General features: G+C 26.2%; 1 protein-coding gene across 1 annotated transcript; it reads right to left on the bottom strand.

The window, feature by feature from the left end:
* Positions 1-1,105: 1,105 nt before the first annotated feature.
* Positions 1,106-16,531, bottom strand: LOC129984501 (uncharacterized). Its single transcript, XM_056094391.1, has 6 exons — positions 15,157-16,531; positions 12,210-12,350; positions 11,175-11,377; positions 8,314-8,544; positions 6,648-7,661; positions 1,106-4,256 (listed from the first exon to the last, which is right to left on the bottom strand). The coding sequence occupies exons 1-6, from the start codon at positions 16,403-16,405 to the stop codon at positions 3,954-3,956; spliced, it is 3,141 nt and encodes a 1,046-aa protein (XP_055950366.1). The 5' UTR covers positions 16,406-16,531; the 3' UTR covers positions 1,106-3,953.

The following is a 16,531-nucleotide window of genomic DNA, read 5'->3' as shown; positions in this document are numbered from 1 at the left end:
TAAAATTCAATTTCAAAAATGCAGAAATGTGTCATGTCTGAAAATTAATTATGTGTTATTGTTTATAATATAAAAACTTACATTAAAATTTTGCTTAAAAAATTCAACTAACAAAAAAGTAAATAAAATAATCGATAATTATTTTTTAAAAATAAGAATGTGTTAATTTGTTAAGAACAATTTTGTAAAAGAAATTACAGCAAAAAACACACACATATAGGATATCTAATTTTAATCTTTTTTCATCCATCAATATTATTTTGAGGAATAAAAATACATAAATGATGTTATGAGTAAAAAAAATAAATTATATTATAAGGTAATGTTAAAATGGATAAAATAAAAACTAAAAACCTTTAAAAACAGTCAACAACTATTAAAAACAGCACATATACAGCAGTGAACACACTGATAAGCAAAAAATAAAATAGCAAATGATTTCTATGTTTAAAAACCTTTTTGCTGTTGTATGGAACATATAAAAACTCTTTTATATACAAAAGACATTGCACTAAAACATACAAGCACATTTACAAACATTAATACCAATTCATATTTTTCAAAAACTAAAATTTTTATTCAATAAATTATGATATTAGAATTAAATAAATTTATTCTTTGAATAAATAGATAATCTACAAAAAAATTTATTTATCATGAATAAAACTAAACAGTTAGTCTCACTAAAATTCTTACATTTTTTTTAATTTTTTTTTTATTTTGACTTCAATTTTCAAATATATATTTTATTTCTGCAACTTCAAAATATTGCTGCTTTTAGATAATTTAATTATATACAATATTCATTCTTTAACACCTACATTTTTTTAGCCAATAACTTCATAAATAATCATATACCTCATTAAATTAATAATCCATTTGCAATAATAATAATAATTCAATTCAGTGATAATATTTTAGGCAAATGAAATATGGTTTAGAATTAGATTGAATTTTCAAAACCGAAAATGAGATTAATTTAACTGTACATCTGAAAATGTAAATTCTAGATGGTACAATTAAAAAAAAATGCCAATTAAAAAATTTGACTTTTTAAAAAAAATATTTGATATTTGCATTTATTCCATTACACATCATAGAAGGCTAATCACAATAATTAAACAGACATAAATAAACAACATCAAAATCATTCAGAGTTTTAAAAATGAACAAGAAAATTAGACATATACTTTTAAAAGAGTTTTTAATATTCTCTAAAACAAACAAAAAACCTTCCTTCATTTTAAAAGTTTATTAATGTCCCTGAATAATTTTATTTTTGTTTCTGTTTTGCTATTGAACAAATTTAATGATTTTACTGCTAATACTTTCTCATACGTTAAATCACAGCTAAGCAATGTTAAAAGAAATTTTTTTTTAAAAAATTAATATCAAATTTCATTTTATTTAAAAAATAATTTAATTTTTGTAAAATATACATATCTACACTCTGTTACATTTTCATAATGAACAATGCAGCGGTAAAATACTATTTACAGAATGAAATTTGATAAACAATTTAAAGAAATTAATCAGTATCAATTTTTATAATTCAAAATTTGGCCAGTTAAAAAGCAGCACGTTTCTTTCATTTTTTCATTAATCAAGAGAAGAATAAAAATTTGTTTCAAACAAAGGTTATAAATTTGGTTGAAATCCATTAACAAGTTTTATATCATACTTTCTAATACTTTGATTATGAAAGTAATTTGATTAAAACATTTAAGAACACAAAAAAGATGTTTATAAAATCCTCAACATGAACTAAGAGTCTAAAATGCTTCATCTAGCTTCATTTAATGTTCCTAAAATATCTTGTAAATAAGAAATAAGTATATATATTACACAGAGTCCAAAACTAAAGGTTTAATACCAATTTGAAAGTCAATATAAATAATAATAAACAGAATAATTTTAGAATCCTGTATAGTAAAAATAATGTCATGGAATAAATAAAAAGTAAAATATTTACTTTGTTTTTAATTCAGTAATCATGAGAATTTATTTTTGAATTTTTTTTATTACATTTGGAAATTTTTTAAATGTCATTCTGTGGCCTTCACATCTATTTTAGTTCTTTGGTCATTATTTCTCAATTAAAAATTTCAAAATAGAAAAACAATAGGTAAAGTTCATATTTCCAACACAATAACTAAGTTTAGTTTAGTTAGAATAAAGCTCCTTTCTTAAAGAATGTGTCTTATTTTGGGGTGTACTACGTAATTTTGCCAAATTACATAAACCACATTAATTCCATGTCATATTAATATAAGATCTTTAACTCATTTCAAAAGATTTGATATCAGCTAAGATCAAACTACATTAGAGAAATTCAACAACTAAGTCTCTGAAATCTCCAAAAATAACTAACACTATCTACAAAAATTTCTTTTAAGATTAAAAGACGCAACAGCATGCAAATACCGTACAATATTTTCAATGCTATACAGCATTTTACAAGACTAAAAACATTCAGGGTTATTTGGATTAGAAAATAGGTAAGAGTAATATTCATCTGAACAACAGTGACAAAATTCTTAATTCATGCAATGCTTCTTCTTAAGGAATGCTGGTAAATATCCACCCTAATAAATTAATATGTATAATAAAATAAGACAATTTCTAATTTTAATATAAGAAAACATTCCATATACAGTAGTATGTAAGAGTTGAACCTTTCACTAAGAATCCAGCCCAACCGGTTATGCAAATTCTGTGCCAGAGATACGGTTTCTGTTTCAAACGAGGGCTGCAAAATGTAAAACAAATTATTACCAAGGATGTCTTCTCTTTAAATTTTGCACCCTTCATTGGAAATAAAATCTGGCAAAGCAGTATAAAATTTGCATGGTCGGTTGGGCTAGGTTAGCAGTAAAAGGGTTAATGTATTTTCATACTAAAACCTGGATAGTCTTTATACAGATACATTCTCATACTTAAAGAAAGAAATAATGATTTCATATAATTGCTCCAGAAATTAAAAAATTTACAGGTGGTAGTTACAAAGTTCTAAATTCTTTGAAGAATTATATTATGAGCATTTAAGGGTCATAAAATTACAACTACTGAGGTAATGTTTTATACTGAAAACTATATGAAATTATATTAGAGCATTTTCTCCTGTGCCATTCAAAAAAAAATTGGATACCAATACAAAGTCAACCCAAGTAAGAAGACCAGAATTTAGTAGTTTAACATTGGATTTCCATTCATAATATTAAGAAGAAAAAAAAAAAAAAACTGAAAATTTTATGATTTATAAGAAGCAGAATTCATATTTTTTTAAGCCAAGTCATTACTAGAATCAGAGATGTCACAATTTTAATGAGGAATAAGTATATATTGTATCACTATAATAAAGAGATGATACTTCCTCAAGCATTTTCATATTTGAAACTTATTTGGTTTAAAAAATTAAAATAAGTTTTATATATTTTATTTCTATATAGTAAATATCAGACTTATTAAGACACCTGTTTCCATTAAGAAATGAAGAACTTCTTATTTAATAGATGAAAAGGTAATGCATCCTTTGGTTTTGGACCCTGGTAAAATGTTTCTAAATTAAGAGATACCAGTAAAATCTCTTCAAGTTTCTAATTCCAATAATGCTTTCTTAAATTACACAATGAGAGAGAAAAGACTACAAGAACAAACTATAACAATATTAAAAAATAACTCACCGCCAATATTATATAATTATATCAATAATTAACATATTTACTCTTTTTAACATCTTAAAACATTTATACACACAGAGAAATAACTTTGAATAATATATTATATTTGGAGGGAACAATTTATGCACAACAAAGCATATTTTCCTTCTATAAATATTTATAATAAAGATGCATTCATGCATTTAAAAACCTTGTCAAATATACATTAATTTAAACAGCAGGTACAAAAGTCACTTTATCAAATTTTTTTCAAATAAATAAAAATGTACAGTTTTACATATGAACTGTAGTATATGTGGAAGTAGTTTGCCCCGGATCAACTGACACAAATGTTTGCAAAGTTTCCAGAGTGAGGTTCTGGTTACTAGGCACTTGTATTGTACCATCAGGATTTTGTACAATAATAAGATTTCCAGGCAAACAGTTCTGTACAAGTTGCTCATTCACAGACTTTTCTGAACTATCAGCTGGTGACCAAACACCAATCAACTGACCATCAGGTAAAACAAAGTGCCTTAAAATTTGGGAAGAATCGGTGGTCTTGGTAGATTCAGAAGCAATGTCACTTGGTGGAATCTAAAGATAAATTAAACAGATACTTAATATGCAGAAAACTAATAATCAATCTACATAAGACATTTTATTAAATAGTTTTTTAAAAGGAAAGGTTAAGAAAAAAGGCATGCATACATATTTAAACAAGTACATTAACCTCTTTACTGCATACTTTTTTTTGGTACTTAATTAAGTTACAGATACCTTTGGATTTAAAAAGGAATTGTTGTATTGATTAAGCTATAACTCTAATTAAGTTCTTGAAACCCTTGAGACATTTATGAATGCAACATAATTTAAATATCGAATTATAACATATAGGAATGAATTTTAGCTTATTATTTAAAATATAAAGTTTTTAGATGCATGAACCAAAGTCTGGCACCACAATAAATACCCATATTAATGTTTATTAACTCACAAAGCCATTTTTCTTGTATCAAAGATATGAAAATGTTCTGTGTAAATAAAGGAAATCTATCTATCTCTCTATATTCATCATAAAAATAGAATCTAACAATCATTACTATTATTACCAATTATGCCTATTTATTTTTAATCAAATTTGACAAGTTTCTTGTCTAAGTGATTAGATTTTTAGACACTCAAACTTCATTTTAACAAAATAAAAAAAACTATCAATCAATTATTTTTACTTTTTATATTTATTTAAAAATAAATAAGATAAACTAAAAATTTATACTGTATACAAAAATAGCAATATAAAAATTCTAACCTATCAAAATGGAAAATAACAAAACAAAATAATAATAATAATAATAAAATAACATCAAAACTGACATAAGAGATTTGAAAATAAAACTTGTTATTTTATCTTAAATAATAATGAAAGTGAATAAATGAGTGTGTGTTTCGTGGCTTTCTTGAGAGCAGATGACTAGACCCAGATCTAATGATTTTGCGATTGATAATGAATTTGCAATTCATTTTTTATTTTTTGGGTTCATGAAATTTTTAATACAAAAAAATAGCTAAAAATGCTTAAATTTAATAAGTAATTTTTACTTTCTCACATATGCAGTAAAAAAAAGTATTGCAATCACCAAAAAATTCAAAATAGATTTTGATACATCTTCATGTTTGAAATCTCTCCAAGTTTGAAAATTACATTTTTGGAAAATGTTTGTATGTCTGTTTGTAAGAAAGGTAACACAAAAATACTTTTAGCTAGAAAGATTAATTTTGATATACAATCTCTACACCAATTTGTAGATTTCTATAAAAATTTGAGAGAATCCACTCAGAGGAAGTTTATGTATCTGGCTATTTGAATATAATTCAGCATATTACTTAAGAAATAAAGAGAGCTAGATTAATAAAATTTGGTGTACAGATTTAATATTTATAGTATAGGCACCTATAGATGTTCTGTCAAATTTTGAGCTAAATCCAACATCGGCTTGACCATCTATCAGACTGTACTTTCAGAAACATATGAAGGCAAAAATTCAAAAACGCAATCACTTAAATATATCAAATTTGGTATGCGATTTTGTGACTATATGTACAGTATTGTGTGAAAGTTTTGATTTAGTCAGCTGGGCAAAAAAGTCTAAAACACAAATTCGATTATCGGATACTATTAACTGCATGTTACGAATTAATTGTCAAAAAAAACTCACCAAGGATCACACAATAGATTCACTAAAAATGCTAAATTCCCACATAGTTTAATATTTTGTACCTATTGTATGTCAATGCCATGGAAGGCATTCTCTGGGGTAAGACCTTTATTAGAAAGTATGCAAGAAAATTTTGGAGATTCTACTCCCACTGGTTTAAAACAATGTCAATGGGGATCAATACTAGAGGTCTATTTGGTGAATTACCATTGAAATATGAAATAAATTTCATAGCATTCAAAAAAGATTATTTAAAGTGCTCTTGTTTGTGAAAAAAAAGAAATGGATCAACTCTATTAAGAAATTCAGCAGAATTTTTTGCTACTTTTTGAAGGATATTTATTTTAACTACTTTATACTTTTTTTCCCCATTTAGCTATTTATTTTATCTATGCTCATTAAAAATTCTCATAATATATTATGTATTCATTTACTATTCACATTATTATTAATTTATTACTTGTGTTGGCTGCTTTACATTTACACACACACATATTTCAAACACAAACGATTTTACTGATTTATCTATGAGTCATACTTGTATTAAATTACTGAATTTTAACATTTATAAAACCAGATTAATTTATGTATAGGCAATATAATTCAATGTAAAAATTACAGAGAATCTATAAGCACTTCTTCAAATTCTTATTTGGATCAAAACTGTAATCATTCTCAAAACCGCAAATATCATCTAATTAAATAATATAAAAAAGTGAACATTATGCAATTAAATTATTTTTAAATATTTTTTTTTAAATAGCCTTACCTCAAATTCCCTAGATTCTTCCAAAGTGTTGCTACTGGTAGTGATATCAGGTGGTAAGCAAGTTTGTATTTCATTGTCACTAACAATGGTTGCAGGATTTTGTACATCTACCAAAGGTAAACAATTAACAATATTTTTAGACACCTCATCTTGGACCTTTTGTGTATCAGTTATTTGGCTTTCATTAGAAATATGAGTATTATTTACATGGGATAAATCAGACAAAGAATGATCTGTTGCTTGATTGTTACATATGCCAACACTTTCTTGTAAACCCTGACTAAGAATGTCAATATTCCCACTAAGATTTAGAGTTTGAAAAGTACTTTTTGCCGTTAAATTACTGCAATCTACTTCCACTTCCCTGTTGTTCATGCATATAGTCTTATTAGATGAAATTTCATTTAAATTAAAATCTGGAGGTAGAGTAAAACCGTTCAATGACATTCTTGTGCTATTTTTCACCAGTACTTGCTGCTGGGATTCTGTTCCCAATAATTGTACTTTACGAATTTGTAAGTTATGTAATTGTTGAGCACCATTTGTGGTGAAAAGCATATTCATTTTTTCTGACTTAGAAGTATTCACAGCACTAAGACAACCTGAAGACAAAGAACTAGGAGTAACAGTGGTAGAACTGCTGAGATCAAATAAACTCTTTGAAGCTAAATCATTTTGTGGATCAACTGCAGTAAGAGCTGAACTGAATATGTGATTATCTTGTCTCTGAAAATCAGAATTCACAGGAAAACTGACTTCAGACAATGGCAAATCTATATTACCACTTTCATGAACATCACTCAAAATCTGATCTGGTAATCCAGAGCTAATATCTTCCACATTCTGATCAATTCTTTTCCGTTTCGCATGAGGTTGGATAATATCACCAGATTGGTTCAATTCACCACTTAAACTTTCACTGAAGGCAGCATTTGAAATGGTAGTAGATGGGTCATTGACAAAATAAGCTCCTCTTTCTAATGATAATGCTTCAGCAATCTGCTTGCTGGAGATCTGTAAAATAAATCAAAATAAAAGTCAAGGGTTTTTATGAAGCAGTTATATAGATAATAAATGCACAATTTACAAATGGTTGTTTGTTTTTTAACCATCTTTTACAAATTTTTAAAAGAACACATATAACAAATGCTTATATTTTTATTAATATTAAATTAAAAATTGAGCAAATTATAATTAAAATTGATAGATTTATCATATATATATACTATGCAGAAAACTTTATCAAAAAGGAAAAAGGTTTGAGAAATAAAATTTAAAAAAGTAAACATTCATATAAAGGGAAAGAATATATGCCTACATTTAAATCAACTGCAAACTTTATATGAGAAATAAAGTGAGTTTACCATATTATATAATATGCAATTAGTTAACACAAACAGTTATAATTGCACAAAAATAATGGTATTAAGGAAATTTATCACACAATATGCAAAAACAAGTATAAGGCTATTAAAATAACACAGTTTAAATGTATGTGACAATCTGATGTTTAAAAATACATAATTAAGAAAACCATGAATACCAAACCATGCATAAGAAATTTAACTGAAATTAAACACAACCATGAATCCAGTTGGTTATCAAAGACAGTTAATAGATTTCATAGTTAAAAATAAAGAATGTTAGAATTAACAGAATTTCTTACATTAATGATTGTTTTCCCATGATCTTCATATGATGCAGGTGACAGATAAGCATGAGAGATCTTTTGCATTTCAACAAGAAATTTTTCAAATTCTTTCAGCATCTCATAAATTCTCAATCCATCTGACTTTTCATCACACTTTTTTAAGAAAAAATCCCACAATGAAACCTTTTGGGCTAAATCAGGAAGTATTGCATCTATCAATTCTTCATCTGAATAACTTTTTAAAATCTGAAAGAAAAAAAAAAGTAAGATTCTTTTTACATTTGCTTTAATAAACTTACAATACATTCCACAAAGAAAATCAATAAGGCCATAAGGATATATTAAACAAAATAAAAGGAGAAAAAATTATTATAAAACATACATCACTCATAGAATTAATCCAGATAACAAGCTAAAGTAGTTTGTTCCTATCTGTTGTTTATTTTCTATAATAATGTTCAACAAATTGCAATTACCTACATTATGTCAATTAAACATTTCAAATTAGTTGAATATTATTGCTTTGATTTAAAACATTCTTCCTATTATATGAATGTATTAAAATTAAAATATTTTAAAACTTCTCAAAAATATTAATTATACATTGAAAACAAAATTTTAAATAACAGCAAAGGTGTAAAGGAGTAGGTATAATTAATAATTTTGATATACATTTTTAAAAATCTAAACATATATATTTCTTTATATGTAGCACTTTTCCACTAAAATTAAATTCTAATTTTGAGACCTATTTTAATAATATTTTTCTACAAAATCATTGAATAACCGTTTTTAATTATAGTTAAAAAAATACATAAAATTAATTTTACTTTTTCTAGAGAAAATTTTTAGGTGGCAATTTTTTATTTACAATTTTGTTATTCATTTCACAAAATAAATAAGCAAAATCCTACATTTTTCTGCGACTATTCCAATAATTTATCACAATCAAAAGAATTTTGAATCAAATCCAACAAAGGTTTGACTGTCTATCTTTCAGAAACATATAAATACAATCAAAAGAATTTTAAAGAAATTAAAAGAGAAGAATTTAAGAACTCTGTTGATTTTTGTCTTGCAGAATCTTGCATTGTATCTCTAAACAACCAAAACAAATCAAGAAAATTCTAAGAATCTTACTTTCCATAATAAAAGCAAAGCATAAAAAAAAAACCCACCCACAACTGATATTTTATTCTTGTTATTATAGCATTCATAGTAATCAAAACCGATCTTAGAGTTTAAATGTAAGTAATTTTATATAGCTTTTTTTTTCTGTTTTTAGAATTTAAGAATTTATTTAAAGAAAATACCAGTAGGTATGTTCTTTCCTCAACTTTCTTTTATAGAACACAATATGGAATGTTTCTTGCACTGCAGTATAACAAAGAAAAGAACTGTATTCGGAATATCCTTCTTTTGACAGATTGAAACTATAATTTGATACATATCTACAATTTTGTAGACAAGACTACATATTAATATTCATATATTTAGTCGCTGCAAATTTTCCATTGAATTCAAAAAAATTTATTGAATAATTCTAATACTTTATGTAAATTACAAAAAATTTTCTATAGCCCATATAAAACTTTAATGCTGAATTATTTTACTTTCTATGCCTACATTTTAACATGTTTCATTCAGCAAGAAAGCTATAAGATTGCTTGAAGTTTAATCACATCAAATTTCATAATAAAGTTCAACTTCTAAGAAAAATGGCAAAAAATTAGGAAGTCATATAGCACACATTACAAAGATGTGTAATTACTTTTTTTGTATACAAAGTGTAGAGAATATATTATAATAATCAAAAATTTTAAACGAAAGATTTTGTTGAATTGCCATGTTTCAGATCTTCCTGAGATTGATAAACAAATTTTTAGCTTTATATCCGTCTAACTATCTATCTGTTACATAGATAACACAAAAATGCTTTGAGCCAGAAGGAGGATATTTAGATATGGTCCTTGCACAAAATTTGTAGATTTCAGCCAAGTTTTGTGCAAAATTCAGAGGGAGTCTGTTTGCTCTGCTGTTTGAATATAACTTAAGATGATAACTACAAAATGAAGAGAGATAGATGAATAAAATTTAGTACCTAGAATTAATATTTATAGAGTAGACACTTGTAAATTTTGAATAAAATCCAACAAGAGGTTGACTGCCTATCTTTCAGAAATATATAAATGTCATAACTCAAAAATGCTACGATTTAAATATATTAGATTTGGTATGGGGTTTTGTTTCAATCATTTGGAGAAAAAACATATAAAACACAAATTTGATTTTCGGATACTTTCAATTGCATATTCTTCATTAATTGCCAAAAAACTTGACAATGAACATATGAGAGATTCAACAAAAAAGCTATATTCATGCCAAAAATTAAGATTTTGTAACTGCTGTACACTAATATCATGAGAAGGTGTTCTCTAAGAAAACACCTTTATTAAGGAGTAGGCGAGAAAGTTTTGGTAAGAACACTCTCTCTGGTTAAAAATATCATCTAATAATATCTAATACTAATGCATTTTGAATTTACAAAACATTCGGGTTTTGAAGTCATTAAGGTCAAGTAATTTATAAAAGATTTAATTAAAAATTTCAGAAATGATTATTTGTGTCAAGTTACTTGGTTTCTAAAAATTGCAAATTTTCAACATAATCTAAATAATAAGAATTTAAAATTTGATGATTATTTGAATGAGTTTTTACACTGTTAAATAAATTAAAATCACTACAAAAAGAAAAATTAATGATAAATTTGATGCTGATACTATCATTGAACAACTTTTCCATAACTATCAGTTCAGAAAATTTTTGAATTTCTTTATTTTAAGCTTTAAAAAATAATTCACAATGAAGCTTTATACCTCCTTCAACTTTGACTTTCTTCTTGCAGATAATATTGCATTTACTTGGCCAGAAGATGGCAATTGTGGTGCTTTTTCTAAAGAGCCTTCAGTTTCAAATCGAACAGATACTTGAGGAAAGGAAGTAGTACCATTTTGGCTGTTATTCTGTCCTCCAGAACTGCTCAAAACAGATGATGCTAAGGAGCTACTTGAATTTTCATCTGCTTAAATAAAAGAAAGAAATTTCAAAAAATAATGTGATTACATTTATTATAAATTTCTTAATGTAGATTGGTCAATACATATTTTAACAATTTAGCTTACAACACGAAGGAATTGTGCTTTAGCATTATTTCAAAAGTAATAAAAAATATTATTTCAGAAGATATTCAGCTATACTAAATGCTTATAAAATGATTTTAAGAAAATCAAATATAAATTTATTTTAAGGTCACTGATAATAATGCAGAATATTACAAAAATTATATTATTAATGTAAGAAACACTTTCAATGGAATTTAAAGGAACACTTATGATGTTGAGAAAGTAATTAGAATTATTTTTCAATACCAAAAATGATTGCTTTTTATTTATCACCATATGAGCACTGAACTCCAAAAAGGACAACGAACAACTTAAGTATTTGATTTGTTGATCTAAAAACGCTCTGTTTTCTCAGGCAACAGACTGAACTATTTCTGAAGAATCTCTTGATTTTAGTCCACTTGAAAAAACTTTCTGAATTTTTATATCATACTATCAAGTCATACTAATTATATCAAAAGTATATAATTGATATATATTTATTTACTTTGTCATTTCCAAAAGAGAAAAGCCTAACAATACTATTAGGTACATTTAATTCATGATTTATAACAAATCTAAAGCTATAAAAGGAAATGTAGAAGAAAATAGAACTTTAAATTTTGCTTGAATTTTAACTAACTTCTAAAATGACAGAATTTTTTTTAAAGTTAGATTTCTCTATTAATCAATGAAAAATAAAATTTTAATAAAATCAATAGTAAAATAAAAAACAGTAAATTACAGAACCTTGGGTACTGACATCCTCCCCTTCTTGCATACTTCCATGACTTGGATTCAAACGATAATGTCGTGATAAACCACCTTTTCCAATATAAGCTTTTGGACATTTTTGACAAGCATAATTCCGCTGCTTTGATGTAGTAACTCCTTTGAAAGAAACCTTTCATATATTACAATGATAATGACAATGTACACTATGCATACTGCAATATAAATTCTTAACACATAAATATTCATATACACTATGCCTCCATTAAATGAGATGATATGCTCAGTAGTGTAGCTAGGGTATTTGAAGCCTAGGATGATGATTATTTTCATATCTCATACTAAGGATATAACTGCAGTCATCAATAAGTTAGGAAGGGTTAACAGGGCTTCGGAAACAATATTATACCCCCCAACCCCTTTGACATTCCATTTAAAAATGTGATACAAATGTAATAATTCTATTATCTCCAAAGTGCTCCCAGGATATTTATACCTCCTTGGTCACTATACCACTGGATATCCTCCAAAAGTTAACAGACATTATATCATTCCATTTTAAAATGGTATTCATTACTTAATGAAGGAATTAAATTTTAGAATTGTGTTTCTAAATGCAATTGGAATCTAAAACTTTAAAGTATATTGATTTTATTTCCATTTAGTAATCACTTTATTAGAAATTTTCAGTATTTCTCTAACTATTAAAATTACTTTCATCATCCAACCATGATCATTTCAGAGCGATAGCAAAAAATTTGTACTTCTGTGAGAGAAGAAAAAAAATTGGTGGATTCTTACTTACAATATCTGGAAAAATAGAATAAATATATCATTAAGACAATTTATTGAATCAAGATATTATCAAAGTATTTAAAATGGAATCTTGAAAGGTTAAACAATTTCATATTTTAAAAAAAGATTCAAGTGCAAGTCATGTCAATAAGAGAAAAATAAAGTCCATATTAATTATGTTTGTTACTTTTGATAACTTCTAATATTAGAAAGAAATATTAATGAGAAAAATAAATAGAAAAATAAATTTGTCCAAGAACAAACTATTTGCACACATATTCATAAAATTATTTTATTTATTTGTTCCTTTCTGCAATACACATATTTAGGTTAGAAACTATTAAACAGTTATGGAGTAGAAAGCATTTTCATCATTAAGAAAACTAAAGAAAAGGACTTCTAGAGCATTAAAAAAAAAGACAAAATGGTATGATTAAAGGAATATCTACTGCATAGAAGTTGGCATAATTACAGTCCAATTGAACTGAGTAACTGAATTGAAAATAGAATTAAGTAATTAACTATTCTAAAATTAATCAGAAATCAAATACAGAATTTGTGCAATTAATTTTTAAGTAAAAACTGTACATAGAAAGTATTCATTTAAGATAATTGATCCCTCCCCATCCTTGTATAAGAATACATTTAAGGAAAAGTTAGTATATATGCAGCATTTTTTTTTTTTTTTTTTGATAAAAAGATTTTCATTGAAATTCTATTTTCCACATATAACTTTTTAAACACAATTACTCCACTGTTACCAAATCATTTGGAAAAAAAAAAAAAAAAATTCTCCTTGTACTGAGTGGCAAAAAAAAAAAAAAAAAAAAAAAAAAAATCTTATGATCATCTTTGGAATCGATCAAAACAATCTTCATAACTTTCTTTTCCACTACCTGACTATGCTAAGATTGACATTATCCAAATTTCAGCTCTGAATTTTTCGTCTCAAAACAACAAGTTAGAAAAATCAAAGATTTGCTTTTAAGTTTAGGAAGCTTATTAAGATTAAGATTTTAAAAATATTCAAGAAATTTTAATAAGGAGATAATTTATTTATCAAGTGTAAGTGTTAAAAAAATCCTCATTTCGATAATCTTTTAGGCATAATAAATGAATTATTCATTTAATTATTTTTGATAGAGAGGAAAGAGCAGAATAGGCTTCAAGTAAGATATCTTTACCTTAATAAATAAAAAATAAAATTGTGGTAAATTTGATAATGAGAATTATATAAAAACATTTAAATTAATAAAACACTGAAGAATTCTTTTAAACAACATTATAACTTTGTAATATATATTTATCTCAGGAAAACAAAATACAAATATTACTTTTAGTAAAATAAGAAAAGTAAAAATAAAATAAATGCAGCTGAAATATTATTCTTAATTATCATCTATAGCTTTCACAATAAAATGTGACGGCAATGATTAAATAAAGGAACATATAAATACAGACTATTTGTTCTATAAATAGCAAATTTATCAGAGGTAAACTTCAGACAGTAGACTATGCACCTAAGCATAATCTGTCTAAAATTTGAATTAATAAAAAATTAAGAGAGACTTTGACATATTTTGGCAATAACTTCAAAATATTATTGCATAAAAATCATTTTTGCACACTTCAAAAAAACTGTTTTATTAATAATACCAATTTATGGAGGGGGGGGGGTCCCTGTTTAAAATTTTGGAAATTTTTTGTTTGCTTAATTTTTAACAATAGATGAAATGGTTATAATGCCATTTAAATTACTCTTATAGTTTCATCAAACATATAATTATCAATTTTTTCCAATTCTGTTTATTATCTCAGCTCTTTACAGAAGAAAGTGATTGACAAATTATACTATGACAAGAAATATAATGCAAATAGAAGATGGATTATACAGAGAATGATGTTTTCAATGGCTCTATGAATAACTGAATATGACTAAAATAAGAATGTTCACATACATAATAAACAAAACAGATAAAATAATATGACTTTCATATCTATTACAATTTGATGCTCAAAACACTGTTCAGAGAATCTTCAAACTGTACATAAGGATTTTAATGTAAATTAAATACCACCAATATTATCCATAAACCAGCTGATCACCAAAGGTGATTAGTATAAAATAAAAATCCCCTCCCCCAAAAAAGAATAAAAAATATGAATATACCTGGTGGTAATACTTCTTCTTTAGTTCCAGATTTTACTGTTTCTTCATCACTTAAATGATAATCTGAGTAACCTCCATCAGAGTCATAAACATCTTCATTAAAATCAAGATGATGAATACGTTTATAATCTTTCACCATGTAAGATGGTGGCTTAGAAATACGACCAGAACGTGTTCTGGGTCTTTGTTTTTTTCTTTCTTCCCGTTCTTCTTTAGTCAAATTAGTCCCCCTGTCATCATCATCTGTTCTCCTATGACGTCCTTTTCCTCGCGAAGATGAAGCTCTCCTGATTGCAGTTGGCTTTGAAGCCGTCTCAGTTGTAGAATTAGTGCCTTGCAATTCAGAAGGATGTACAATACGACAAACAATTCTTGTGTTTGTCGTGGGATCAAATAATACAGATCTTCCTCCATTCTGAATTCTATTGGCTCTTTGGTTTTGCAAAACATATGATATTTGTTGCAACTGAGCTTGAGTTAACACCTGAGTAGTTTCAAATGAATCACCTTTGTGAGTAATTTGTATAGGATTCTCCACAGATCCTAAAGGGGCATTGGTTTTCTTTGTTGTAAGAAATTTTAAGTTGGATAAGGCAAAATTGTTTGATGATGAAACTGAGGAAGAGGGAAGTGCACAAACAGTCTGATCTGATGAGCTGTTAGATGATACAGGATTTTCAGATATAATTAAAGGATTACTACTGACAATTGTTTCATTGGCATAAAAATCTTCACTGCAACTGCCTTCCACTGCATTAAAAGTTAAAGATTCATTATTTAAATTTATTTCGTTATCTTCATTTAAAGATAAGGATTTTAAATGATTTCCAGAAGAATCTGAAACACATTTATCAGTTTCAAAGGACAAATTATGTAATTCTAAATTTTTGTTTACGTCCTTATCAGGAGCTATTGGACTACCGACAGAGTTTAAATCTTCTGTGTTCATAGATTCAAAAGTAGGTGATTTGGTTGTATGAATGTAGGAATGATCAGAAAGGGGATGAATATTTTCTTGCAAAATATTACTTCGATTTTGTTCAAAAACATTTTGATCATATTCACCAGTTTCATTCACTGGTGGTTGTAGCACTTCACCAGAAATTATAATTTTTTCACTTGCACTTAGGTTTATCGATAGCTCATCTTTTGAAATGCCATCAACTACTGGCACATGTTTGTTTACCATAAGTGTTTGTTGTGAAAGTTCCTCCGCCATGCTAGAAACAGTCATATTACTTGTTGACATGACCAGACTTCAATAAAACATAATCAGTACTTACTTAAATAAAAATTTAAAGTATTTTTTTTATTTCAAAGAATAATATTTCTGCTAATTTTTTTACATTTTTAAAGATTTTTTTTAAAGATAATC

The sequence above is a fragment of the Argiope bruennichi genome, chromosome 9 (genome assembly GCF_947563725.1).
Source record: "Argiope bruennichi chromosome 9, qqArgBrue1.1, whole genome shotgun sequence".
Lineage (NCBI taxonomy): Eukaryota > Metazoa > Arthropoda > Arachnida > Araneae > Araneidae > Argiope > Argiope bruennichi.
This window is presented reverse-complemented; position numbering and strand designations above follow the sequence as displayed.

Coding starts and splice junctions, on each gene's coding strand:
- LOC129984501 (XM_056094391.1), bottom strand. CDS start 16,405: ATGTCAACAAGTAATATGACTGTTTCTAGCATGGCGGAGGAACTTTCA. Junction 12,351..15,156: donor AGAAGAAGTATTACCACCAG/GTATATTCATAT, acceptor TTTCTTTCAAAG/GAGTTACTACATCAAAGCAG. Junction 8,545..11,174: donor GAAAGTCAAAGTTGAAGGAG/GTATAAAGCTTC, acceptor TTTTTCTTTCAG/ATTTTAAAAAGTTATTCAGA.